Below are 25,447 nucleotides of genomic sequence, written 5' to 3'. Positions count from 1 at the left end.
CCAACAGTGCCAACGCTCAAGGAAGGCAGACTTTGGGGGACAGTGTCCATCCCAAGAGAGCTAGGCAAGCTCCCCTCTGGCTGGCACTGCCAGGCCTGTGGTTATGGACCTCTGCGTCCTGGGGATTTTCCTCTGCTCTGGAGCATTGGCAGTGAACTGAGCCTTTCAGCATCACCCCTCAGAACGAGGACAGCCCCTGGCTGCCCCACAACCTCCCCATCTGTTTGGGCCTTTCTGTTGTGTCTCTTTGGGCCCTGGAGGCCCTGTACTCCTAGCTGCCCCCTCCCCCCCAAATTCTCCCATCCCTGCTGTGGTCCACGCTACAGGGAGAGGCTGCCGGGAAGCACTGCCCAGCATCCCATGGTCCCCTTTCCTGAGGGCAGCCTCCCCTGGCAGGGAGGAGCTGAGGCTGCATGGGCTGAATAGGGCCCTTTATGCCCCGGCTCCCACAGGGAGGGTGGTGAGCCGCTGCCCACCACACCCGCCACACCCACACCCTCGGAGTGGGGACTGGCCCTGATGCTGGGCTCTGAGTTAACCACACTCTCTGGCCCCGCTCTGTCTGGGTCCTGGAGAAGGAGTCTAGTCTGGTTCAGCAGGCTCCAGTATGTGTGTGGGGAGCTTCCTTTGTGAGCCCCCTCAGGGGTGTGTGTGTGTGTGTGTAAGAGAGACAGTCTGGAGCGAGGGTGTGTCAACACACACTCACATGTACCCATTCAGCAAATGTCAACGAGGGCCCTGCGTGCCAGTCCTTGTGCTGCACCCTAAGGATAAAGTAGTGAAGGAAATTACACGTAAGGAGGCAAGATGACTACAGATGGCAGTGAAATCTAGGAGAGAACAATCAGGGCCTGGGAGAGGACGGCAGAGTGACTGCCAAGGAGGTGATCCGAGGGATGGAAGGCCTTAGGCATTAGCCGTGCAAAGGGCAGTGGGAACTGTGGCTGGGGGAGAAGGCGTGCAGGCAGGCCCAAGGTGGGAAGGTGCTGGCTGTGTTTGCGGTGCTAATTGAAGCCCAGCATGACTGGAACTGGCCTGATGAAATGAGATCGGAGAGGGAGGCATGAGTCAGACCCTGCCAGCTCATGGAAAGGAGTTTAGGTTTTATTCTCAGTGTCCTGCAAGTCACTGAAAGGTTTAAGCAAAGGTTTCGTTTTAAAAATATGTGGGCTGCTGGGTGGAAAATGGATTAGGAGTGGGGGTGGGGGAAGGGTTAGAAATCAGACAGACTTAAGGTCACCATACAGCTTTATTTATTTATTTACTTTTTTTTTTTTTGCTTTTTAGGGCCTCACCTGCAGCATATGGAGGTTCCCAGTCTAGAGGTAGAATTGGAGCTATAGCTGCCAGCCACAGCCACAGCCACAACAATGCCAGATCTGACCTATACCACAGCTCACGGCAACCTGGGATCCTTAGCCCACTGGGCGAGGCCAGGAATCAAACCTGCAACCTCATGGTTCCTGGTTGGATTCGTTTCTGTTGCGCCATAATGGAAACTCCCACTGTACAGTTTTTATGGGCAGTTGGCCAAACATCAAGTGAATTTGGCCTCACCCGTCTCTGTACCAACAGGCGTCTGGTGTCACGCCCTTCCTGTGTGCCCAGCACTGTGCTGTGTTTGTTCCAGGTGCTGTTCCTAATCCATAGCCTTATACTCCCACTTGGCGTGTGAGAAGCCTGCTGTTTAGGCAGCCTCAGGTACCCAGGACACGGAGGTTTTAAAGACACTACAACGCATACTTTGATCCTGTTGCTGCAAGCAGAACAGTCCTAGATTTTGACTTTTTTTTTTTTTAATCTTCCCACTAGACCAGAGTTCTCGTCATGGCTCAGTGGTTAGCGAATCCAACTGGGAACCATGAGGTGGCGGGTTCGATCTCTGGCCTTGCTCAGTGGGTTAAGGATCCGACATTGCTGTGAGCTGTGGTGTAGGTCGCAGACGCGGCTCGGATCCTGCGTTGCTGTGGTTCTGGCGCAGGCCGGCAGCTATAGCTCCCATTAGACCCCTAGCCTGGGAACCTCCATATGCTGCGAGTACAGCCCTAGAAAAGACAAAAAGACCAAAAAAAGAAAAAAAAAATCTTCCCACTGGACCAAAAGTAGAAAAACAACTGAAAGGTGAAACCGGACTAGTGTGACCGTGGCTGGGAAGGCCAGTACCCTTGGCCTTGGCCACCTGTCCCACCATTAGTGTAGGTATTACACAGATTTACCAAGGACCTTCCAGGGTTGTTCAGCCCTGTCCAAGCTTGGTTCTAAATGAAACCTCAGCCTATGCCCTAAGGAACCCCAATGGTGCCCAAGTGACATCTGTCCTCAGTGTGGCCACTTTAAGTACTGTTACATTTAACCGCAAAGCCTCTCCCTTCCCTGGGGTGAAGGGCCACCGTGGAGGTCACCTACCATGTTCATTCTGCCTCCAGGAGTCAGGCTGGGGCAGCCCACATTCCCTGCCAGCCCATCCTGACCAACATCTTCCTCTGATTTGATGTCTCTTGGGAATCCCTAGATACTGGCTGGGCTACCTTATAGGCAATACATTCATTATACCTAGACGGCTCTAAAATAAGGTCTTATAACTGCTGAAATATCTCCTGTCTGTGTTAGGGCTTAAGACCTACCCTGGGCATCCTCCAACACAAGGGAGAACAAGTCAGCAAATTCAAGGTAGTCATTTCTGTTTTACACTGTTTTCCCCGCAGCTAACCTTGTAGGTAAGCACGTATCCCTTGGCTAATTAATAACAATTAACAAGTCAAACATGTGCACATCTCACACACAGAAAATAGACCTTATTCCAGGGAACTACACTCACTCTGTGTTTAAATTTGCTGCAACTTGAATCAAATATTAAAGCATGTACTTTTTAGAAAAAATTTTTATGGCCGCACCCACAGCACATGGAAGTTCCTGGGCCAGGGGTTGAATCTGAGCTGCAGCTGCTAACCTACACCACAGCTGTGGCAACACTGGATCCTGCTCCAGGCCAGGGGTCAAACCCACACCTCCACAGTGATCCAAGCCACTGTAGTTGGATTCTTAATCCACCGTGCCATGGTGGGAACTCCTAAAGCATGGTTTTTTTGGGTTTTTTTTTTGTTGTTGTTGTTTGTTTGTTTGTCTTTTAAGGGCCCCACCCATAGCATATGCAGGTTTCCAGGCTAAGGGTCAAACTGGAGCTGTAGCCACAGCAATGCCAGATCCAAGCCATGTCTGCAAACTACACCATAGCTCACGGCAACACCAGATTCTTAACCCACTGAGCAAGGCCTGGGATCCAACCCGGATCCTCGCGGGTACTAGTTGGGTTCGTTTCCGTTGAGCCACGACTGGAACTCATGTGTTTTTAATTAAAAATAAAAGTAAATATCACTAGAATTTCCCTGGTGGTCTGGTGGTTAAGGACCCAACATTGTCACTGCCGTGGTGCAAGTTTGATCCCTGGCCCGGGAACATCTGCATGCCAAAGCACAACCAAAAAATAAAAAACAAAAGTAAATAACACTAAAGTCAATAAATGCATTAATGTCCTGTCTATCGCCCAGTCAATCTAAAGGTCTAACATTCATACCAGCACAGATGGGCCAGCAAACCCCACCTAAAATATCTCCTCCAGCGCAGTGAAGGTCTTCTGGGGTGTCGGCAATACTCCTTTCTTGGCCTGGATACTAGTTACGTAGATGGGTTCAATTTGTGAAATTCATTGAGTTTTATGCATGCAGGTATACTTTTCCTTATGTATGGAGTATTTCCCCCCCAAAAGTGGTTTTTTGGAAATAATGGAAAAAATTGTTCTGGTCCCATCGCTCTAATAAAGCCATTCAAATAGCCTCTGATTCCATTTGGTTCAGAAAGATGTGTTAAAACCTCTGATAGGAGTTCCCATCGTGGCTCTGTGGAACCAAATCTGACTAGTAACCATGAGGATATGGGTTCAATCCCTGGCCTTGCTCAGTGGGTTAACGATCTGGCGTTGCCGTGAGCTGTGGTGTAGGTCATAGTCTTGGCTCGGATCTGACGTTACTGTGGCTGTGGTGTAGGCCAGTGGCTACAGCTCCAATTTGACCCCTAGCCTGGGAACCTCCATATGCCGCAGTTACAGCCCTAAAAAGCCAAAAACACCCATAAAGCCCCCGGCCCCACTGAGGATGGAGGAATGAAAGGTTTATTTCCTTAAGCCTGGCTCTGCACTGGATATGGGGACCTCCAGACCAGAATATAGGATGTCGTTTTCCCCTGCTGGGTGGGCCAGTTCTGACGGTAAGCATGCTGTGCTGCTAGAGACGCAAGGTTTTGATGGCTGGCGGAACCACAGTGGATTTTTGTAAATCTGTTTCCATGAGTGTGTGGGACGCGGGGGCAGAGAGTGCCGCGGGGGGAGAGTCACCTGTGTGACTCATTCTAGAGTGCCCTGAGGTGGGCGGATGGAGTGAGTAATCCTGTCTCCTGTGTCACCTCTCTGCTCTCTGAATTGGGCGGGTGGAAGAAGAGGAAGAGGAGAAATGGGAGCTGGGAGGGAGATGTGGTGTGTTTAGGGACAGAGTTTGGATCAGGGAAGGATGCTGCAGGCTGAAGGGAGTTAGTATTTGGCTTTGAGTGGGGAAGCCAGGTGGAGGGGCACACAGGGAACACTACAGTGCTGGACCCATGTGCCCAGTGAGGAGGTGGGTGGGCCAGGTGGTGCCCCCATTCCCACCCCCATCCCCCACTTGACCTGGAGTTGTCAGTTCATAAGAAATCCCGTTTGTTCAACAATTATTATGAGCCGGGCTCTGTCTTAAATGCTTTTATGTGCTTGCTTATTGATTCTTCATGATAATCCTGAGTTAGACATTACTATGCCTGTTTTGCAGTTTGAGGACACTGAGATTCAGCTAGATTGTGACTTGTCTCATATGCCCCACTAGTAAATGGCAGAGCCAGATGTTAGTCAGCAGCCTCTTGGTGACAAGGACTAGACCCATCAGGATTTAGTTGAAGAAAAAAGAGGAAACGTATTGGCTCACATGACAGAAAACTTCAGGGGTAGTGATTTCAGGCATGGCTGGATCCAGGTGACCAAATCATGCCTCTCTCTAGCTCTCAGCTCTGCTTCCTCCTCTGGTGACTTCATCCTCAGATAGCCTTTCCCCAAATGGTGATGGGGGTGTATAAACACGATGCCTAGCAGTTTGGAGCTTACAGTTTATGCATTAGCTGCCCTCACAGAAAGAGCACTTCTCTTTCTGCTGGTTCCACCAAAAGTGCCAGACTGATCTTCACTGGACCAACGTGGGTCACATGCCCTTGGCTGGGCTACGCTGAATGGTAACTCCAGGAATCCGGCGTAAGACGAGTCCTCCTCACATCACACAGACCGAGAATGAAGGAGGGATTGTTCCTCAAAAGAAAACTTGGGCACCGAAATACTGATGCTGACGGGCAAAACCCACGCACGTTTACCATGTTAGACTCTAAGCGAAGGCAGAGCTTTGGCATGAACGTGGAAGAGAGAGATTCATGGGAGCCAGGACTCAGGACATGGAGCCAGGATGCCCCTGGCCTATGGACCTTCCCCATCAGAACCATGCCCTTCCAGAACTCGAACGTGCCTATTGCTTCCACCCTCAGCATCTGGGCTTCCCCCCTACCCTCCCCCCCAGCCCAAATGGCCCCTTGTCTCTACTGATCCAGGTCAAGGGCAGGCAAGGCCAAGTGTAGCAGGTGAGAAGCAGGATTGAGTGTCAAGTGCCATCTGAGCCAGGCGCAGGGCCACAGACAGTGGGGGGCACGCTATCAGCCACATCAGAGGCTGAGAGCCAGTAAGCTGGTGGCCTGCTGTCCCCACACGGCTGCAGCAGGTCCGAGGTGGCAGAGTGGCATCAGGGGCAGTTCTGGGGAGATAAGCAGGGCCCTGCCCTCCAGCTGTTCAGGTGCTGGCAGGGGCAGAGCTAACTGGGTGAAGGCTGGGAGGCCAGAGTCAGGAAACAGCTGAGCATGGAGGGCAGGACCAGCTTGCAGAATCTGGTCAAAAAAAAGCTGACTTCAGCTGTTTCTCCATTCTCACCTCCACCCATCGTGTTCCCTCCCTGAGGCCTCTGCTGTCTCCCCTCAGCAGCCCCTGTTGTCTGAGGAAAAGCTGATGCTTGTTCATAATCAAGATGAGCCATTAACAAGGCTCACTGCCCATGTCCAGGGAGAGGTTTCTGCATCTGAACCAAAATCTTAAAGAAGCTAAGTCCTGATGCTGTAATGCTGAGACATCAAAGTAACAGGCTGTGAGGTTGATTGGTTGTTGTGTGGGTTTGTTTTTTTTTTTTTTTTTTTTTTGGCAGATGGTTGTTTTTTGAGAGGGTCTTCTGAGGGTCCTGAGGGTCCCCTCCAGGTAGCTCCTTGCTCTAAACCAACAAAAGTCCTGGGCTGATTCTCACTGGAGCAGCTTGAGTCCCTGCCCACCGGAGCTCCTCCTGGAGTTGGGGGATGAAGATGCAGGAGGGCTGTTTTGGTTTCTCATGGTGAAGGAAGAGCCGTGCACAGGTTCATGCATTAAGTTTTCCGGGTCCTCCTGTGCCCAAGGCTCTTTATTTAAGAGCATCTGTCTTCATCAATCTGTCAGCAACACAACAGTTCTGGGCACCCAATCTGGGCAGCTGGACACAGGGTTTGTGTGCTGCCTTGGCCCCATATCCCAGGAGGACCCACTCCAGGTTGTGAGCCTGCAGAGCTGGGGGAGTAGAGGAGTCATTACTCCTTTTTCCTCCCTGAGGGCATTGCCTGTGTCCTGTCACCCTGTCTTAGTCTGTCCAGGCTGCTGTCACAACATACTGCAGCCTGGGTGGCTTATGAACAACAGAAATGTACATCTCGCAGTTCTGGAGGCTGGCCATCGGAGATCAGGGTGCCAGCACTGTCAGGGGAGGGCCCACTTCCAGGTGGCAGATGTCTCAGAGGGGCTAGGGAGCTCAGTGGGGCACTGACCCCATTCGTGAGAGCTCCACCCTCATGACCTAATCCCCGCCCCAAGGCCCCACCTCCTACTCACTATCACACTGGGCATTGGGATTTCAACACATGAATTTTTTTTTTTTTGTCTTTTTAGGGCTGCACCCCTGGCATATGGAGGTTCCCAGGCTAGGGGTCAAATCAGATCTGCATCTGCCAGCCTACACCACAGCCACAGCCACAGCCACATGGGATCTGAGCCGCCTCTTTGACCTACATCCTAACCCACTGAGCAAGGAACCTGCATCCTCATGGATACTGGTCAGATTCTTTAACCACTGAGCCATGACGGGAACTCCCTCCACATGTGAATTTTGAGGGGCCAACCATTCAGACCACAGCACACCCCATGAACACGCAGGTCATTTTCAGTGGATGTGGAGGAGGGGCAACCTAGTAACCCTCGCATCTCCTTTTCTCTAAATGGTTCAGGAACTGTGTCTCTTCTCCCCTGGGTGTCCCCTCAGCTGCAGAGCCAGAGAGAGCCCCTTTCCCCCTTCACTCAGCTCTCCAGTCCTCACAGCCTGTCTCTCCTGCCTCGGGCTACAGAGACCCTTGACCCGCTCTCCCTTACGCTGGGCCAGCCCTGCACCAGGTACTGCTGGGGATGGAGGGGGTGTAGAAAATCGTCCGGCCCTCAGGGTGACTGCGATCCAGTTAGGAATCCAAGACCCTCTAGGTGTTTGGTCAGCCCTTTGGGCTCTCCCATAGCCCCTGTGGTGGGTGAAGACTGGCCCCCAAAAGATATGTTCACACCCTAAGCCCCAGAACCTGTGGATATGACCTTATTTGGAAAAAGGGTCTTTGCCATTGTCACTAAGTCAGGATCGTGACATGAGGTCCTCCTGAATTTAGGGGGGCACTAAACCCAAAGCCAGGGGTCCCTACAAGAGAAAGGCAGAGGGAGATTTGCAGCACAGATAGGAAGGGAAGGCCACGAGAAGATGGAGGCAGATTGCAGCCATGCTGCCACGAGCCAAGGGGTGCCTAAAGCCACCTGAAGCTGGAAGAGTCAAGGAAGAATTGTTCCCTAGAGCCTTCAGAGGGAGCCAGGCCCCGATGACACTTGATTTCAGACTTCCGGCCTCAGAACTGGGAGAGAATGAACTGTTTTGAGCCACCATGGCTACGATACTTGGCTGTGGCAGCCCTGGGAGCCCCATTCACCCCCTTTCCTTTTGGTCCTCACATCCAGTTAGACGGGCAGGACTGTCATTCGTGAAGAACCAGAACAAGGCCTCTGTGCCGTGTGCTCTGTGGGCCTCGGGCCATCCTTTGTCTCTGGTTTCTTGGGTGAGCCTCTGCGATGCTTTAGGCTCTGGGCTGCACCGAAGGGAGGGGGTTGGGAGCATCTGTGTCCTTGGAGGCTGGGGTGGCTGAGGGGGATCCTACCTGAGCATCGGGGGCCCCTCTGGGAAGTGAGGAGCCCCGGAGGGTGGCAGCTCCCTGACATATTCTCCACAACAGCAGGGGAGGGAGGGCGAGAGTGGGGTGGCTGCCAGTGGGTCAGGAGGCTGGCAAAGGAGGGCACTGTGGGCATCAAGGAAGGGTTCGTGGAGAAGGCCTTAGGATGGGGAGGGATTGGGGGAGGCAGGCCCAAGGGAGCATTGACAGAAACCAGACTCCTTTCTGTAGCCTTTAAGACTCCTCCACGGCCTCTTTTCCATCTTCCAGCGTTGCTCTGTGGTTGCCTCTGTTTGAGCCCTTTTGCCCCAGATCTTTGCATGGCTGGCTCTTCTCCCCAGAGTCTCCACTGAAATCAGAGACTTCCCTGACCACTAGCTGAATTCCCCCATCCCCCAGGCACACCACTTCTCATTACCCTGTTTTATTCTCTGTATAAAGGTGGGGGGAGACATGTGTGTGTAATTAAACTCCTTACTAGATACCACATTGTATACTGTTGCCCTTCTATGCACAGCCTCTCCCCAGTTAGAAAGTAAGCACCTTGAGAGCAGGGTCCCCCATCTGGCTTGTTCACTGTGGTGTTCTCAGCACCTGGAACAGGCCCTCCATCAAGACAGGGATGGATGGAGTTCCCGTCATGGCGCAGCAGAAATGAATCTGACTAGTATCCATGAGGACGCAGGTTCGATCCCTGGCCTTGCTCAGTGGGTTAAGGATCCGGTGTTGCCGTGAGCTGTGGTATAGGTTGCAGATGCAGCTCAGATCCTTAGTTGCTGTGGCTGTGGTGTAGGCTGGAAGCTGTAGCTCCGATTTGACCTTTAGCCTGGGAACCTCCATATGCCAAGGGTGCAGGCCTTAAAAACAAAACAAAACAAAAAACCCCCAAAAAACAGGGATGGATGATAGAGTTGACCTAGGGTGCTGTGTTTGGTATTTCTGCTCTGCCTGGGCCCCTGTCCCCATCCCCTGCTTAAGGAATCCCTGTGGGCACCACATTTCACAAGGCGGGACCTGGGGGCCATGGCCAGCCTAGGGGGTTAACTGCTCTCAGAAATTTCCATCGATTCTTTAACTACTTCTCCCTACTAGTGAGGAGCCATGTCCTCATCTCTCACCTTCGTGAAATAATTCGTTCTCTGGAAGCAAATGCCAAGTACTAAGACCATCAGATGTCACTAAGGTGCTTCAATAAGTGCTTTGTATCCTGCATGGGAGGGAGAAACTCCTCTGCCACCCAAGCGTGGGGACCTTTCCACGTCCGTCCCCCACCTGTGTGTCCTAGCCCAGCTTGGACCCTCGTGGTGAGAAGGTCAGTCCAGATTGAGGGATGGGGCAGAGATCAGCCTCCCCCGGTGAGGCCCACCTGCGTGTGAGGATGAGGGTGCCCCTCTCAGCCAGGGTGGGGGTGAATGAGGCAGGAAAGCCCCTTTGAAGGGCAGGGGGTTGCTGTTTAGGGAGCTCTTTCCCCCCAGGTCCACTAGACATGGGTCAGGTCTCCTTCCCTGCTTTGTTGGTCCATTCATCCTTTCTCTCTCATCCATTCACTCACTCATTCACTTTGACCTGATCAGCGGAGACCTTGGTGGGGCTGCTCGTATCTCCCCCACTGTGGCATGTCCCATCTCCCGATTGCTGCTTGCTGCACTCTCTGTCAGCCCCCAAGGCAGCTGCTCCCAGACCTCCGTCATGTGGGGGAGACCTTCATCACGCTCCCATCACTCAGAGAAGCAAATCCTCACCCTGGCTCTCAAGGCTTTCCATGATCTGAGCCCAGACTTCTCTGGAGATGTGTTGCCTTCTCTGTGCCCCTCGTTGTCTGGTTGAAATCCCAACTCAGTCATTTAATAGCTGTGTGACTTTGGATAAGTCCTTCAACCTTTCTAAGCCACCAGCTCCTCCTGGGCAAAGCAAGGATAATAAAAGAATTTGCTGGAGTTCTTGTTGTGGCTCAGTGGAAACGAATCTGATTAGTATCCATGAGGACTCAGGTTTGATCCCTAGCCTCGCTCAGTGGATTAAGGATCCAGCATTGCCATGAGCTGTGGTGTAGGTTGCAGGCGCAGCTAGGATCTGTTGTTGCTGTGGCTGTGGTATAGGTCAGCGGCTACAGGTCTGATTTGATCCCTAGCCTGGGAACCTCCATGTGCCGTGGGTGCCGCCCTAAAAAGACAAAAAAATAAAAAGAGAGAATTTGCTTTAAGGTTGTGTTGAGGATTAAGTAAATGAACCCAAGGGAAATCTCTTAGCCCGGCATGGAATAGGCACTTAACACTGTCCCATTCTTCCTCTGCCCCCTCAATAACTCTACCACCACCCCCCAAATCCATCTTAGGATTCTAGAGGGAGCAGCACAGAGGTCCAGCCCTTCAGTCTCCAGAGAAGAATGCAGAGGCCCTGTGGAAGGTCATACAGTTAGCCAGTGGCCCTGGCAGGACTTGAACCTGGGACTCCAGCTGAGGCCTCTGCTCCTCCTGGTCCCACCTTCTCAGCCCAGCCCAGAGCGCTCAGGCTGACATGCTCGGACCCTGTCAAACTCAACAGCCCTCTTCTTCACTTTCAGGAATGAGTTAAATTCTGAGGTCTGTCTCGTGTCCCCTGTGTAATCTTCCTTATGATGCTTATCATGTTTCTGGGGCAACATGTGCATGGCTTTGAAGGCTCTGGCAGGAGCCTCGCCTGGCCTCACTGTAAACGGGCTGAATTACATTTACGAGAGGCCTTTAATGCCCTGTGGTCCCGGTTTCCTTAATGGGGATGTTCCTCCTTCTCTCCTTTTTCTCTCTCTCTCCCTTTTAATATGGTCACCGGTTTGGCTTTCACAGTGTGGTTTGGATTCCTAACAGAGAAGTCCAGACCGTAGGAGCCCTTCCAGACCTTCCCTCCTCCCTCTTCTCCCTGCTCCCCTACTCCTGCTGCCAGGGGAAAGGAAACGTTGCTCCCAGCAGGATTTCAGCGGGAAGGAGAGAAGCCCTGTTGAGATTCCAAAAAATCAACTGGGAAATGGCTTGTACAGAAATTCTCCTCTGGCGTTCCTGTTGGGGCTCAGCGGTAACGATCCCAACTATTATCCATGAAGATGCGGGTTCGATCCCCGGCCTTGCTCAGTGAATTAAGGATCTGGCATTGCTGTCAGCTATGGTGTAGGTCGCAGATGCAGCTCGGATCCCATGTGGCTGTGGCTGTGGCTATGGCATAGGCCAGCAGCTGTAGCTCCGATTTGATCCCTAGCCTGGGAACTCCCCTGCGCCATGGGTGCAGCCCTAAAAGGATTTAAAAAAAAAAAAAAAGAAAGAAAGAAAGAAGGAAATTCTCCTATAAATTTGTACCTGAGCAAGAGACCCATGAGCCCTGTGGAGGGGATGGAAGGTGTCCAGCCCGGAGATGTGGCGGCCTCCCTTGCAGAGGGTGGTCTGGAGGGGCACGGTGTGCTGAGCTGGAGGAACCCTCAAACCTCTCTCCATCTCCCCCACCCCAGCCCTCTCTTCTCAGAACCTTCTCCACTTCTGGAGGCCTTAATAGTTCCTTAATTATTTTTCACTAGTTCTGTCTCTGCAGCTGGATCAGGTCCTGTCTGATCTATATATCCATACCTTCTATCTGTGTCTGTATCTGTATAGCTCAGAGGATGCTGAACACCGAGGTTAGTTCAGCCTTGAAATGGGGGCCTGGGAGGGGGACCTGTTTGTCTCCTATATCTCTCTTTTCTTCTTTGTCCTCATTGACTCATCTGCCTCATCTGACAGGATGAGAAAGGGCAGGAGAGCTATTTTTGGAGAATGGATAAGTCACGTCTTCCTCTGAAAGAAGCACAGGGCAGAGCCAGGTCTCGGCCACCTGCCCCTCCCCCATACCTTCTATGGCCTCTACCTCTTAGCCGGGCCTCCACGTTCCTGCAAGATACAGCTTGGCTACTGGTGTCACTGGGCCTGGGTGGCCTCCAGCTCCTGACAGCTGACTGGCTGAGGAAGAAGGCCCAGCAGCCCAGCCCGCGCCTCCTGTCATTGTATCAGTGCAGTGTGCGGGTCTCCTCCTGCCATGCATTTATTTCACACACCATCTCCTTGGCTGCACACACGTGCTCCTGGAGCCCGCAGGCAATAGAGCGACAGGCAACCAAAAAAGGGTAGGATACAAAGAGGCCAGGAATACCAAATCTGTGACATCTTCCCCCAAGGAAAGGCAGCCGTCTCCCGTGTCTTGATAAATCACGCTTTATCTCCTTTCAAAAGGAACACGTGGAGGAGCCCATTTGTCTTGATGACACTGTCCAGGCTGTACAGCGTCATCCCTCTGCTGGGCACTTGGCCCCTTTGCTGGGCTTCTTCGGGAAGGGGAGGAAGGAGAGCTTGAGGGAGCATCTGGGAGAGGGAGGGGCATGGACCTGCAAGTGCCTGTTGGGTACCTGCTGTTTACAAAGCCTTGTGATGGGTGCAGCCTGTGGTGCCAAGGAGAGGGAGCAGCTGCAGAAAGGCTCCCTGGTTCCTGCTGAATGTGGCAGGATGAGGATGGGCAACACATCACACGCGACTTGATGAGTTAGATATTTCACAATCTGGCTGGAGCAGGGCTGTTGACAAGCAAGTCAAGGATGGTTAGAGCAGCTGCTTCCAGGGTCCCCCAAGTTCCCTCTCCCTGCCCTTCTCTCTGTCAGAGACTGTTCACCGTAACTGGGGGCTTTTTTCTAGCTTTAGGAGCAGGTTCGGCCAGAAGCGCCAGAAAAGCACATCAGACTCACTCACCAACAAGCAGAGAGTTGGTGGTAAATACCCAGCCTCCTTGCCCTCAGTTGGGTACCTCTACACTGTGTTCTACATGATCCCCTGAGCTCCCCAACAGAACTGAGCTGCCACCACCCACAGTGATTCCCTGGCTGGGTGATACTTCCTTCCTTGTCCTGCCTTCCTTCCCCACTCCCCTATCGATAATTCTCAGGATCACTTCCCAAATAAACAACTTGCACTCACTTCTTTATCGCTGGCTCTGCTTCTGGGGGAACAGCCTAAACCCAGGCAATGCTTAGAACTTCACTTGGACCTTGAGAGAGGAAGCTGCCATGGATTAATGTGTAGTCGGCACATTTGTTCACTTGCAATGGGAATCACCTCATTTAGGACTCCATTAATGCAAGTGATAAAAATCCATCTCCAATGGATTTAATTTTTTTTAATTATATTATTTTATACAAGTGAAAAACTACCAGGTAGATCTTGGGTTCAGGAATGGCTGTATCCAGCTGCTCAAATGAAGTCAAAGGAATCTGTCCTTCACCGTTTCATTGTTCTGCTTTTCAATCATCCAGAAAACATTTATTGAGCACCTACCCTGTGCCAGGCTCAGATCCCCTCTCTTGGTCAGTTTCCTTCTCAGGCAGTAATAAAGATGGCCAATAGAAGCTCCAGGCTTTCATCTTGCCAGCTCAGCAACTGTGGGAGAAAACTGTGGGGAGGAAGAGGGCATCAGCAGAAGTCTCATTGGCCCAGATCAGGTCCCCTGCCCATCTCTGAGCCAATCATTGTGACTCTGGGTGGCTGGACTGCGTCACATGCCTACCATTGTTGCCGGGGGGTGTGGTCAGCCCCATTTGAATCTCACAGATGGGAATGGAGGAGGGAGGCTCTCCAGAGGAGACTTGAACAATAGATGCCTGTTACGGCTATAAGGTGAATGCACACTTCACCACATGATGGGCTCCGTGGGCCCTGCGATGAGTCAGGCCCCTGGCAGAAGGAGGCTCAAAAATATCTCTAACACACAGCAGAATGTGGTGAGGGTCTTAGGAATGGTCAAACTGTGCAGGTGTTCTGAAAAGAAGGCGACTACTCCCAGCTCAGCAGTCAAGGAGGCCCTTCTAAAAAGTCTAGACAATGATGGACACTGGGTGCAGAAACATCAGCTGTGTTAGGCCTTGACCATCAGACCTAGGAGTTCAGATTCTAAATGTAACTGACTCTAAAAGGACTATCTTTGATCTACTTGTTATTGGATTTGGTGACTTCAGAAGAGCCTTCTGGGAAGGTGTGGGGACTGGCATTTCCCATGAGCCATACCTGTCAAGGGGTAAGGCCAGCCCAGCTGCAAAGGCCTGTATGGCTGGAGACTATGTGTGCAGAGAGGCTGGAGAATGGTCAGGCTGGGGCAGCCATGCTCCCTGGTATTGGCCTATGCCTGCCCTGGAAATAGCCACCCGCCTAAACTAAGAATGGGAATTCCTGCCAGCCGATTTCTCAAAGAGGGATGGGCCTGAAAACAAAACACAGCGTGTGGGTTGGGCCATCCTTTGTATTTATTTGTGAGGTCACTTGAGAGCCGCACCCACGCCGGGCATGGATCCTGCCATTACACCCAGACGAGGTGATTCGGCCAAGATGGCAGCCTCCAGAAATCCTCTTCTGCCCGAGAGGTCCTGGGCCCTCAGCCTTGGGCGCCTCCTGCCCCCTGGGAGAGGTGACCACTCCTCTCTTGTTTCCTTGGCAACGGGCAGAGGTGGAGGTACTTGGTGACCCGCTAAGATGCCAAGAAGCTGAGGGAGAGGGGAATGAGAGGCCAGGGTCCCAGGTCCCTGTGGCAGCTTTACCCAGAATCACTCAGCTCATGAGCATCTCTCTTCCAGGCAAAATCCTCTTCCGGAGAAGCCACATCCGGGATGTAGCTGTGAAGAGGCTGAAGCCCATCGATGAGTACTGCCGGGTAAGAGTGTATCTGGGGGGGGGGGAGGGGGGCCCATCTGCCAGAGAGTCTGTCCATCTGGGAAGGAAGGTTGTCTGTACAAAGTCCTCTGCTCTGGTGTAGTGGATGCATCCTGAGGCCTGATGTTCCCTGGCCAGAGGGGTGGGTTTGGGTGTCTCTAGGGGAGGGGGTCACCTCGTGATAGGCCGCCTCTGGGACACGAGGGCTGTGGGCTCACAGCTGAAGCCTCTATTCCTTTTAAGACGTGTCCATGTTTACAAAACACTCTTAAATCACTTCCACCGGCTTTGGGGAGCTCGGTGAAGGGGCCTCTGGTGAACGGATTCTGTGTGTGGCATTTTGATGGATACAGAACTCTTTCTTTGAATTCCCTTTGGGACATTTTTGGAGTCAGTCCCGAGTTTAGTAGCATCCAAAATGCATATTTGTTGATTCACAGAGGTCTTAATAGATACAAATGTTCATGCACACATCTTTATAAATGCAAATGCTCCCCCCCCCACAGACACACATACACACATACGTGCATAGAACAGCCGATGCCAAAGAGCAGACCACAGCGACATCAAGGTCGTGAAGCAAAGCCTGTTTGTCTCTCTGCTTTGTCTAGAGCCTGGGACCCCTGCGGTGAGGACAAGAGGCTCCCACTTCAGTGGCCTTGGCACGTGGCCTCCAGATGACCTGGGTTTGAACCCCTGACTGGCTTCATGAACTTGGGCCAGTTACTGAACTTGATGGAGCCTCAGCTTCCACATCTTACAAGGGCTAGGAGAACAGTACCTCTGCAGAGGGTGGTCATGAGGATGTAAAGAACTGACAGGCGAAAGGCAGCAGCACATAGTGTCTGGCACAGGGGAAGCATTCAGTGGACACTAGCTTTTTGTCATTATTATTACAAGGCATCAACAATTAAATGTTACCACTGGGCACCACTGGTTTTAATGGAGATGGATTTCCTAGTTAAGTGAAAACTATTGTGGAGTCTGACTCAAGAGTCTCAAGGAGGAGTTCCTATTGTGGCGCAGTGGTTAACGAATCCGACTAGGAACCATGAGGTTGTGGGTTTGATCCCTGCCCTTGCTCAGTGGGTTAAGGATCTGGTGTTGCCGTGAGCTGTGGTGTAGGTCGCAGACGTGGCTCGGATCCCGTGTTGCTGTGGCTCTGGCGTAGGCCCGCAGCTACAGCTCCAGTTCAACCCCTAGCCTGGGAACCTCCATATACCGCAGGAGCGGCCCAAGAAATGGCAAAAAGACAAAAAAAAAAAAAAAGAGTCTCAAGGAGAAGCAAGCAAAGGTTAATGTTTTGCTGTGAGTGCTGGTAGTAAGAAGAGCTAGGGTCAAATCCCAGTGCCCTACTTACTAGCTGTATGACCTTGACACATTGCTATGCCTCTCTGAGCCTCAGTTTCCTGACCTGTGAAATGGGGAAAATAACAGTCTCATAGGGTCCATGAAATGGGTTGAGCAGGAGGCTGTATAGCAGAGTGTTTGTAACTTCTAAAATATTTTGTCCTTACATAGAGTTGTTACATAAAGTCCCTTTCTGCACAAATATTTTATAATTTGGAATCATCATGGTCATAAATAAAATGTTTAAATAAGAACCAAGTGGCAGAGTTCCCATCGTTGCTCAGTGGTTAACGAACCCAACTGGTATCCATGAGGATGCAGGTTCAATCCCTGACCTCACTCAGTGGGCTGAGGATCTGGCCTTGCTGTGAGCTGTGGTGTAGGTCGCAGATGCGGCTTGGATCCCGAGATACTGTGGCTGTGGTGTAGGCCGGTGGCTACAGCTCCTATTGGACCCCTAGCCTGGGAACATCCATATGCCGTGCGTGTAGCCCTAAAAAAAAGTCAAATGAGACAAACAAACCAAAAAGAACCAAGTTACTAAATTTAGTAACAGGCAACATGCTCAGAGCCAGGCAATAAGGAGCATCATTCTCAAGACTATGGGGAGAGGGACACTCTCCATTAACCCAATTTGAATTTCTGGGCTGTGCAGCGTGTACTTGGTCGAATTTCCTGCCTTAACTTGAAAGGATATGCTGATGATGCATCTCCTCGAGCTAGACGTTTCTCTTCTTCAGAGCAATATTCACTTTTCTCTTTAAAGGGCATTTGCTGTTTCCAGTTAAATTGATGGCTGCAGCCTGAGCTTTTCTCTCTCTTTATTCCTCTCCCAAGCTGTTAAACAAATGTGCAAAGCTAGTGGAGGAGGGGCAGAGGGCAGGAGGAAGCCCCTTGCAGCTGGCATTTATGGCCCCCGTCGGCTTCCCGGAGCCGGTGGAGCCCTCGGCATCTGCAGTTGGGCTCTGTGGAAATGCCGTCTCCTGGGTCGTCTGGAGCAGAAAACCGATAGCATCTTATCTCCTGGGATCAGGCTTTGAACAGGACTCCTGAATTGGGAGGAGGGCTCTGGGGCCCCACTGGTGCCGCTGGTGGCTAGGGAGCCCTTTAAGTGGGGTCTGCAAGAGGAGGGGCCTCCTAACCTGATTAGCACAGATGAGCATTCCTCAGAGCCAGGCAATAAGGAGCGATGTCATGGGTTCACCACGTACCCAGGCAGCTCACAGGCTGTAATTTACTCAGAATGGCAGAGGGGGCGAGGCAGTGCAGAAGTGACCTTTAATTCTGCTGAACTGGAAAGCTGGGATCTGTGGTCTGATTGTCTGAGACCTTGGGATGACCTTGGAATGGTCATTAGGGATAAGTCCAGCTCTGGGTCATGGTCCCTGCTCACCACCCACCTCTCCCCTACCCCTCAGCATTGCACTTCACAGCTCTGCCACCCCGCAGTCTAGTCTGTCCCACCGAGATCCAGTTTTTCACTCAACGTCACTGCCCCCCATAGCCAACTTCACGGTCAGAGCCGTGTGCAGTCCACTCTGTGGCCAGCCCCCCGTGATCTTTCCCTGTCCTTGGACACAGTGCTTCGAACCTGTGGAGTTTTATTTCCAGTGCCCTGCCTATGCAGCTCTGCTTGGCTGGCCAGAATCTTCCGTGGACCTGCTGGACAGCGTAGACTCCAAGTCTGGGATTTGCTGGGGACTCGGATGCCCCCCAGATTATGAAGCTGGCTATGTGCACAGGGTAGCCAACTCTTCTGCCAGGGCTCAGATGTGGAAAGTCTGACCGTGCGGTTGACCCCCTATCTCTCCCAGACTTCAGGCTCTCTGCCCTTGATGGCCAGCCCATCCCTCTGCCTGATGGCAATTTCACAGCCCAAATCTCTGTTAATTTTAAACATATATGGTGCAGATTGGATGAGCGTCATGGAAAATTTACCGAGCGCCAGCCGAGTGATTGTTTTATGTGGCTCTTAAGGGCCAGTGTCTATGAAGAAGGGTTCCAAAGGCATTTCTCTAACTCCATAAATTAATTTAATGGGCAGTATGGTTATGTGGTTAATATTTAATGCTTCTGTGGCCTCAACAATTCAAAGACTTTCATCTCACTAACAAGTGTGAGCTATACTTTAGGGGCTCAGACAAACAACCTACCCCCTAAGTGACTCCATCTCCCCATTCCTGCGTGTGAAATACATGTTTGCAGTGTTTGTCTATGGAATGAAATAGATATCTAGGGCTTGCGAGGCAGTGTGAAAGAGAGTTTGAGGGTGATCAGCTGCCCTCTGGCATGTAATGACATTTTTACAAGTCTCCGTTTCCTGGTGGGTGCAACTAGATTTTTTTGCTCCCCCAAAAAGCTGAGCTCGCTTCTCTTATTCTGCTGTCCATGCTTTCAGGATCGAAGGCTTTCTTTGTAGGAGGGATGAGGGCTTTGCAGTAGTTAGGCTGGGGGAGGGACGCTAAGGCCAACAAGGGTGTCAGCCTTGAAGGGACAAGGATCTCCCCTCCCGTCCCTCTGCACCTCCCAGTATCATTTATTTTTAGCCCCACTTCCCAGATTCGAAAACCGAGGCTATTTCTTGGTGACGGTTCTTCATTCCAGGTATTCTTCCTCACATCATGGCAGTTTTCCACCACAGCCCATCATTACCTGTCATCCTTTTTTTCCCTTTTTTGACCGCCCTGCGGCATACAGAATTCCTGGGCCAGGGATCATATCCAAGCCACAGTTTCAACCTACCCCACAGCTGCAGCAGCACCAGATCCTTTAACCCACTGTGCTAGACTGGGGATTGAACCTGCATCCTAGTGCTGCAGAGGTGCCGCCCATTTCATTGCACCACAGTGGGAACTCCTCTCTCTCATCTTAATAAGGAAAAAGGCTCATATCTCAATAGAAACAGACCCCTTCAAGAAGCACCAAGGCTCCCTGGCAGGCTCAGTTCTAGATACAGGGAAAGTAACTTTGTTCTCATGCCCCTTATTCTAAGGCAGAGAGCCAGGACTGGTGCACTCACGCCTCCTGAGTGGTCTGGTGCTCAGAGGGAACCCAGAATCTCTCCATCTCCTCTGCTCCAGACAGACTCAGGGAAGAGCATTTGTAGCCTGGGATAAAGCTGATTGTGTTCATTTTCTATATAAAGGCTTTCAGGGGAGACTCTCTGCCCATAAGAACCTCCGAGCGGCTCATCTGGGCCCCCTGCGGGGTTGTTCTTGTGCTACTTTGGCCTCAGCTCCCACCTCTCTCCGCCTCGCCCTGCAGTCTGGTCTGCAGAGGTGCAGCCATCCCCAGCGAGCCAGGCTCCCTTAGGCTTCCTTCCGCCCCTTGGCCTGGGCTCGTCCTTTCCTAGGGGTGCATTCAGCCCCCACCGTGCCCCTCCCAGAAGCCTCTCCAGTCCTCGGGGAAGGCTGACCGCCCTGCTGGCCTGCTCCCCAGAAAGCCCATGCATGCCTCTGTGCTGCACACATACCCTCTGTGGCAGAGTCATTTCTGTGCATCTACCTTCTTCAGACCAAGAACTCCTTGAAGCCCCATCTGTTCTCCTGTTTCTTCTCTAACAAGCAGGAAGCCAGGCCCCATGTGGGAGCCCAGCCTGTATCTGATAACAAGATGCAAGGTCAACACAAGCAGAAGAAACCTCCAAGGAGGGTGACATGTCCCTGAGGCCCCAATTACTAGGACCCCTTGTGACATGACTTAAACTGCAATTGCGAATTAGGCACTATTTCCATTTCAAAAGAATTTGCTGCTTAGATCCTTCAAAAAGAGGACTCGTGTGTTTGAAATATTCTGATTTGTAAAAGTTCAGTGAACCCCCAGCTTCCTAGATGCTGACCAAGGAGGAATAGTCCAGGGCAGGTTAGAAGCAGCCCTAGGGGTGGAGTGGGGGCCAAAGGGACAGGACTCCAGCTGCCCCATCTGCACCATACCCCCAACCCTACCGAGAGTCCCTGGGCTTTTTTTTTTTTTTTTGGATTTTTTTGCCTTTCTCTAGGGCCGCTCCCACGGCATATGGAGGTTCCCAGGCTAGGGGTCTAATCAGAGCTGCAGCCACCAGCCTACGCCAGAGTCACAGCAACGCGGGGTCTGAGCAGCGTCTGCGACCCACACCACAGCTCACAGCAACGCCGGATCCTTAACCCACTGAGCAAGGCCAGGGATCGAACCCGCAACCCCATGGTTCCTAGTCGGATTCGGTAACCACTGCGCCATGACGGGAACTTCCCTGGGCTTTACTTATAAGATTTCCATGGATTAGAAATTAAATTTATGCAGCTGGAAATAGGAAAATTATTTGGTTGTTTTTTTTTTTTTTTTGCTTTTTAGGGCTGCACCTGAGGCATATGGAAGTTCCCAGGCTAGGGGTTGAATCGGAGCTACAGCTGCCAGACTACGGCACAGCCACAGCAATGTGGGATCTGAGCCACGTCTGCAACCTACAACACAGCTCATGGCAACGCCAAATCCTTAACCACTGAGCGAGGCCAGGGATCAAACCCACAACCTCATGGATCCTAGTCAGGTTCGTTAACTGCTGAGTCACGAAGGGAACTCTGGAAAATGTTTGATCCTATGGAAAGAGCAGGACACCCACAGGTCGCTTTGACAAATGCAGAACTTCACTCTGTCCTGGGATAGACATTACCCTGAATGGTGGGCTTCGTGGAGGGGGACTTTCTATGCAGACAGTCTGAGCACAGTCCGCCTGGGCACCCCTCCCATTGCCACCGCTGCCCTGGCAAAGACCAGGCTTGTGATAGATTGGACACTGAATTCACTGATGATTGTGCTATTGACAGTCCTGGAGCCCTCCACTGTCAGAGCTGAAAGAAACTTCAGGAGCTTTCTAGCCTGGATTTGCCCAGCTGTGTTCCATGGGCTGGCAATAGGAGTTGTTTGGAAAACCAGCTCCACAGTCAGAGACCTGTGGGGAAAGCTGGAGGCAGTACAGAATACCAGATCACACAGAGCATAGGCTCTGGACTCAGACACCTAACTCAAAATCTTGCTACTTACTAGTTGTGTGGCCTTGAGAGATGATTTAACCTCTCCCTGCTTTAGTTTCTTCTATAAAATTGGAATAATAGTCATACCCATCTCTGAGTTAATGTGATGATTAAATGGGTCCATCTCCCAGGATGTCATTTTTATTAACAAATACTGGCCTGAACACGGCTCTACCGGTTGTTCTCCTGCAGGACTTCTCAGAGCCTTTGCTGTGCTAATGAACATGGTGCCCACCAAGACCAAGATGGGAGTCTACAAGGCACCATTTCACATGCACCCACAGAAGTCATTTTATCTTATCAAACAGGTGTCCCATGAGACAGTTTGACATTCTAAATAAAGCTAGTCTCTTTTTGGGGGGTCCACACCTGTAGCATATGGAAGCTCCCAGGCTAGGGGCTGAATCGAATCGGAGCTCCAGCTCTCAGCCTACACCACAGCAACGCAGGATCCGAGCCTCATCTGTGACATATGCCACAACAGCTCATGGCAATGCCGGATCCTTAACCCACTCAACGAGGCCAGGGATAGAACCCGCATCCTCATGGTTCCTAATCCAGTTCTTTAACCATTGAGCCATTAAAGGAACTCCTAAAGCTAGTAGTCTCTTTTATCCTAGAAGAAACAGCAACTGGAGAGGCGAGGTGAGCTGCCCAAGGTCACGTAGCAAGTATAGAATGGCGGAATTGGAACTAGAATTGAAGTCTCCTTTCTAGTATGCCTCACTGCTTTCACCTAAAGGAAAATGATAACTCAGACAATACTATAGCTAAACTGTATTCTTTGCTCAGTGCCAGGCACTGTGCTGGGTTCCTCATATTTATGATCTCCTTAACTTCCTAATAGGTAGGCGCTATATGAGGGCCATTGTACTGAGTTCAGAGAGGGCAAGCAAGGCATTCAGGGTCACACAGCCTGTCAGTGGTAGAGCTAGAAGTCAAACTCACATCTCCCTAGCCCCGAGGCCCTGGCTTAACCACGTCATCCTGAATGTCCAGTGGCAGAATTTTAGGCCTGAGATACCCCTGAAGACGCCCATGTATTGGCCCCTACCTGCTCCTCCCAGAACAGCTTGGCTTGGGAGTTCCCCACGCTGGCTGTTGTCGCCAGCCAGACCGTGGGGACTGACTGCTGAGCACCCAGCTCTCCTGCCAAATGATTTTGGCCAGAGCGGGGCTTTGGCGGCAGCTCTGATGGAAGCTACTCTGAGCCAAGAGCCTCTTGTCAGCCTGAAATCAGGATGAGCCCTCAGTGCGGCTCCCCTCAGGGCTCCCTGTTAAATAAAGATGCTGCAGTGGTTCCACCAAAAGGCCTCTTTGTCTGAGGCCCTTCCAGCCCACGCGTCCTCTGCCCCCGGATGCCAGCTCTGTCGGCATGAAGAGCCCCTGTGTTCACTGCGGCTGCTGGGGCAGCCCGGCCGCAGGTCTGGGCCTGGGGAGGGTGGCAGCACGCTGAGCTGGGAGGGCGCCTGCCCTGCCTCCCCTCCCTCTGCCTGTCTGGGAGGTCACCCTGGCAGCAACTGCACACGGCCTGGGTCCCTGGTACAGCTTCCCTCCATCCCGGCCCATAAGTGCTGCCTCCCACCAGGAGCCCTTGTTCTCTGAATGTGCCTGGTTTCTGCTTCTCGCTCTGTCTCTGTCCCTCTCCATCTCTCTGTATAGCTGTCTGTCTTTGTCTCGGTCTCTCTTTTCCTCCATCTGTCTCTGTCTCTCCCTCCATCTCTGTCTCTGCCTCTCTTTGTCTCTCTCTCTCCTCCTCTCTCTCTCAGTCTTCCTGCATCTGTCTCTGTCTCTCTCTCTGTGTCTCTGTCTCTCCCTCCATTTCTGTCTCTGTCTCTGTTTGTCCCCATCTCTCTGTCTCTGTCTTTCTGTCTCTCACTCCATCTCTCTCTTTCTCTCTTCTTCAGTTTTTCTTTCCTCTACCCTTTCTGGGAGAGAAAACCACACATACCCTGTGTATTAGATGGAAACTTCAGCACTCTGGGGGCAATTTCCACCCATCCTACATTCTGACCACAGGGCCTCATTCTGCCACTTACTTCAGTTGTGGCTTCATTCACCCCCAAGAGCCTCGGCATCCCTAGGTAGATGGAAGCAATGATGTTTACATCCAGGACACAGTGGGGCGACACTTCATCAGCTGTGGGCTTATGAGGACAGGGGCTGTGTCTGGCTCATCCCTGTCCCACCAGGACACGTGTGAAAAGCTCCATGTTTGTCAACAACGGGAAGGTCCAGGGGTCTAGGACACTGCCTGACACAAGGTGGTTGCTCATTGAATGTTCATGTCCTTTCTTTTTCTGTTTCCTGCCTGGTCCTGGGGTTGTGGTCTGTTCAAGCCCCGTGGAGAGGCACAGGCTCTGGGAGGACAGCTGGGAGTTGCACAGTGTGTCTTACCTGCAAAGATCAGGTCTTGCCTCGTCTTGCCTGGGTATGGGTTTGGCATCAGGAAGGCCAAACCATCATGCTCAATGCCGCACTTGAATTGTCACCGAGCAGCTCAGAGAAAAAATAAACAATCACGTCCCTCTTCCTCGGCACTATTCTTATGCTGATGCAACCTAAGACCACATACACTTTTTTTGCCCCATTACCACGTCCCACTACTACTGGACAATGGGCTTCTGCATACAAACCCTTAATCTTTCATTCATTTGAACAAATACATACTGAGTGCCAGGCACTCTTCTAGCACCTGGGGACACAGTGGTCAACAGAGCAGATTAAAGTCTCTGCCCTCATGGAGCCTAACCTCTGCAAGGTCTTTTGCACCTGTGGGCAGGCCACGTGACCTCCTGGACCCTCTATCTCCTCAGTAATGAGAACGGGATCTGCCCTCACAAGGACCATTGTGAGGTTCCCAGTGGCTACACTCGTGGAGACGCAGCGTGGTTGGCATAGGGTTGCTGCCAGGTCGGGTCTTTGCACCTGAGGCAGCCCCTGCAAAAGGGTCCTGGGGAGGCTCGAGCTCAATACAGGCTCCCCTCTGGCTGACTGATGCCCCGGAGCCTCCTTATCAGCAGTTCCTCACACTCCTGTGGCCCAGGGTTTTCCTCTTCCTGCTCCTGGCTCTAGCCCAGGGTTCCCTTGGCCCTGTCCCCCAGCCCTGCCTTGGTGGGGACCTCTCCTGTCTATTTGTACTAAAGGATCATTCCAGTGTCCTCTCTCCCTCCATACAAGGAGGGGCCAGGAAGCAGGGCTTCACCCGGACTCACCCTGTACCCCCTACCCCTCCACGCTGGGCCAGGCCAGCCCCAGGCTGGGAGGTGTAGAGGATGTGCTGGTGCCCAGCGGGAAGCTAACCGCTTCTGACCTTCACTCTCCAGCAGCACACTCACTGCCCCCCTCCGAGACACGCTCACAGCTGGCCACACCCCTCCCTCACAGGATGGCCCACCTCCTTCCGCCTGCCCAAAGCCTGCACACCCTCTAGCCTTGCTGATGCCCACTCTTCTAGGAAGCCTTTGCATACCCTTCAGCTTATTCTGCCCCTCCAGGCTCAGCTTAGCTGCTAGCTCAGGCCACACCAGCTTCATGCAGCTCCTGGAATAACCATGCTTGGCTCCCCACCCCCACCTTGACCAGTTAATTCTTACCAATCCTCAGAACTAAGCTTCAAAGAGGCTTTCCTAAAACCCCCTTCTGTCCCAATCTCCCCATGTCCTATCAGACTCTGTCGTAGCATCCTGTTGTCCCTGATAGAATTATCAGCTTATCATTCAATAATTGTGCAGCGAATATTTAGGCAGTGTGACTATCTGGTGCAGCTGGAGTGTGGCTAGTGGAAGATGAGGCTGGTAGGAAAAGACCTTGGGAGTTCCCACTGTGGCTCAGCAGTATCAAACCTGACTAGTATCCGTGAAGACGTGGGTTCAATACCTGGCCCCGCTCGGTGGGTTAAGGACCTGGCGTTGCCATGAACTGTGGTATAGGTCGCTGATGCGGCTTGGATCCCACATGGCTCTGGCTGTGGCATAGGCTGGCAGCTACAGTTCTGATTCAACCCCAAGC

At 52.0% G+C, this 25,447-nt stretch overlaps 1 protein-coding gene across 3 annotated transcripts in view; it reads left to right on the top strand.

Annotated features, from left to right (window-relative positions):
* The window catches only part of SH3PXD2A (SH3 and PX domains 2A), a 261,253-nt gene that overhangs the window by 121,239 nt on the left and 114,567 nt on the right, over nt 1–25,447 (top strand). For all 3 annotated transcript variants that reach the window (XM_047761959.1, XM_047761957.1, XM_047761958.1), the window contains one exon: nt 15,002–15,078. In XM_047761959.1, coding sequence (XP_047617915.1) covers nt 15,002–15,078 — 77 coding nt within the window. The remainder of the gene's footprint in view (nt 1–15,001; nt 15,079–25,447) is intronic.

Source organism: Phacochoerus africanus, chromosome 15 (genome assembly GCF_016906955.1).
Source record: "Phacochoerus africanus isolate WHEZ1 chromosome 15, ROS_Pafr_v1, whole genome shotgun sequence".
Classification (NCBI taxonomy): domain Eukaryota; kingdom Metazoa; phylum Chordata; class Mammalia; order Artiodactyla; family Suidae; genus Phacochoerus; species Phacochoerus africanus.
The sequence above is the reverse complement of the archived record's forward strand: the minus strand, read 5'-3'. Positions and strand labels throughout refer to the sequence as shown.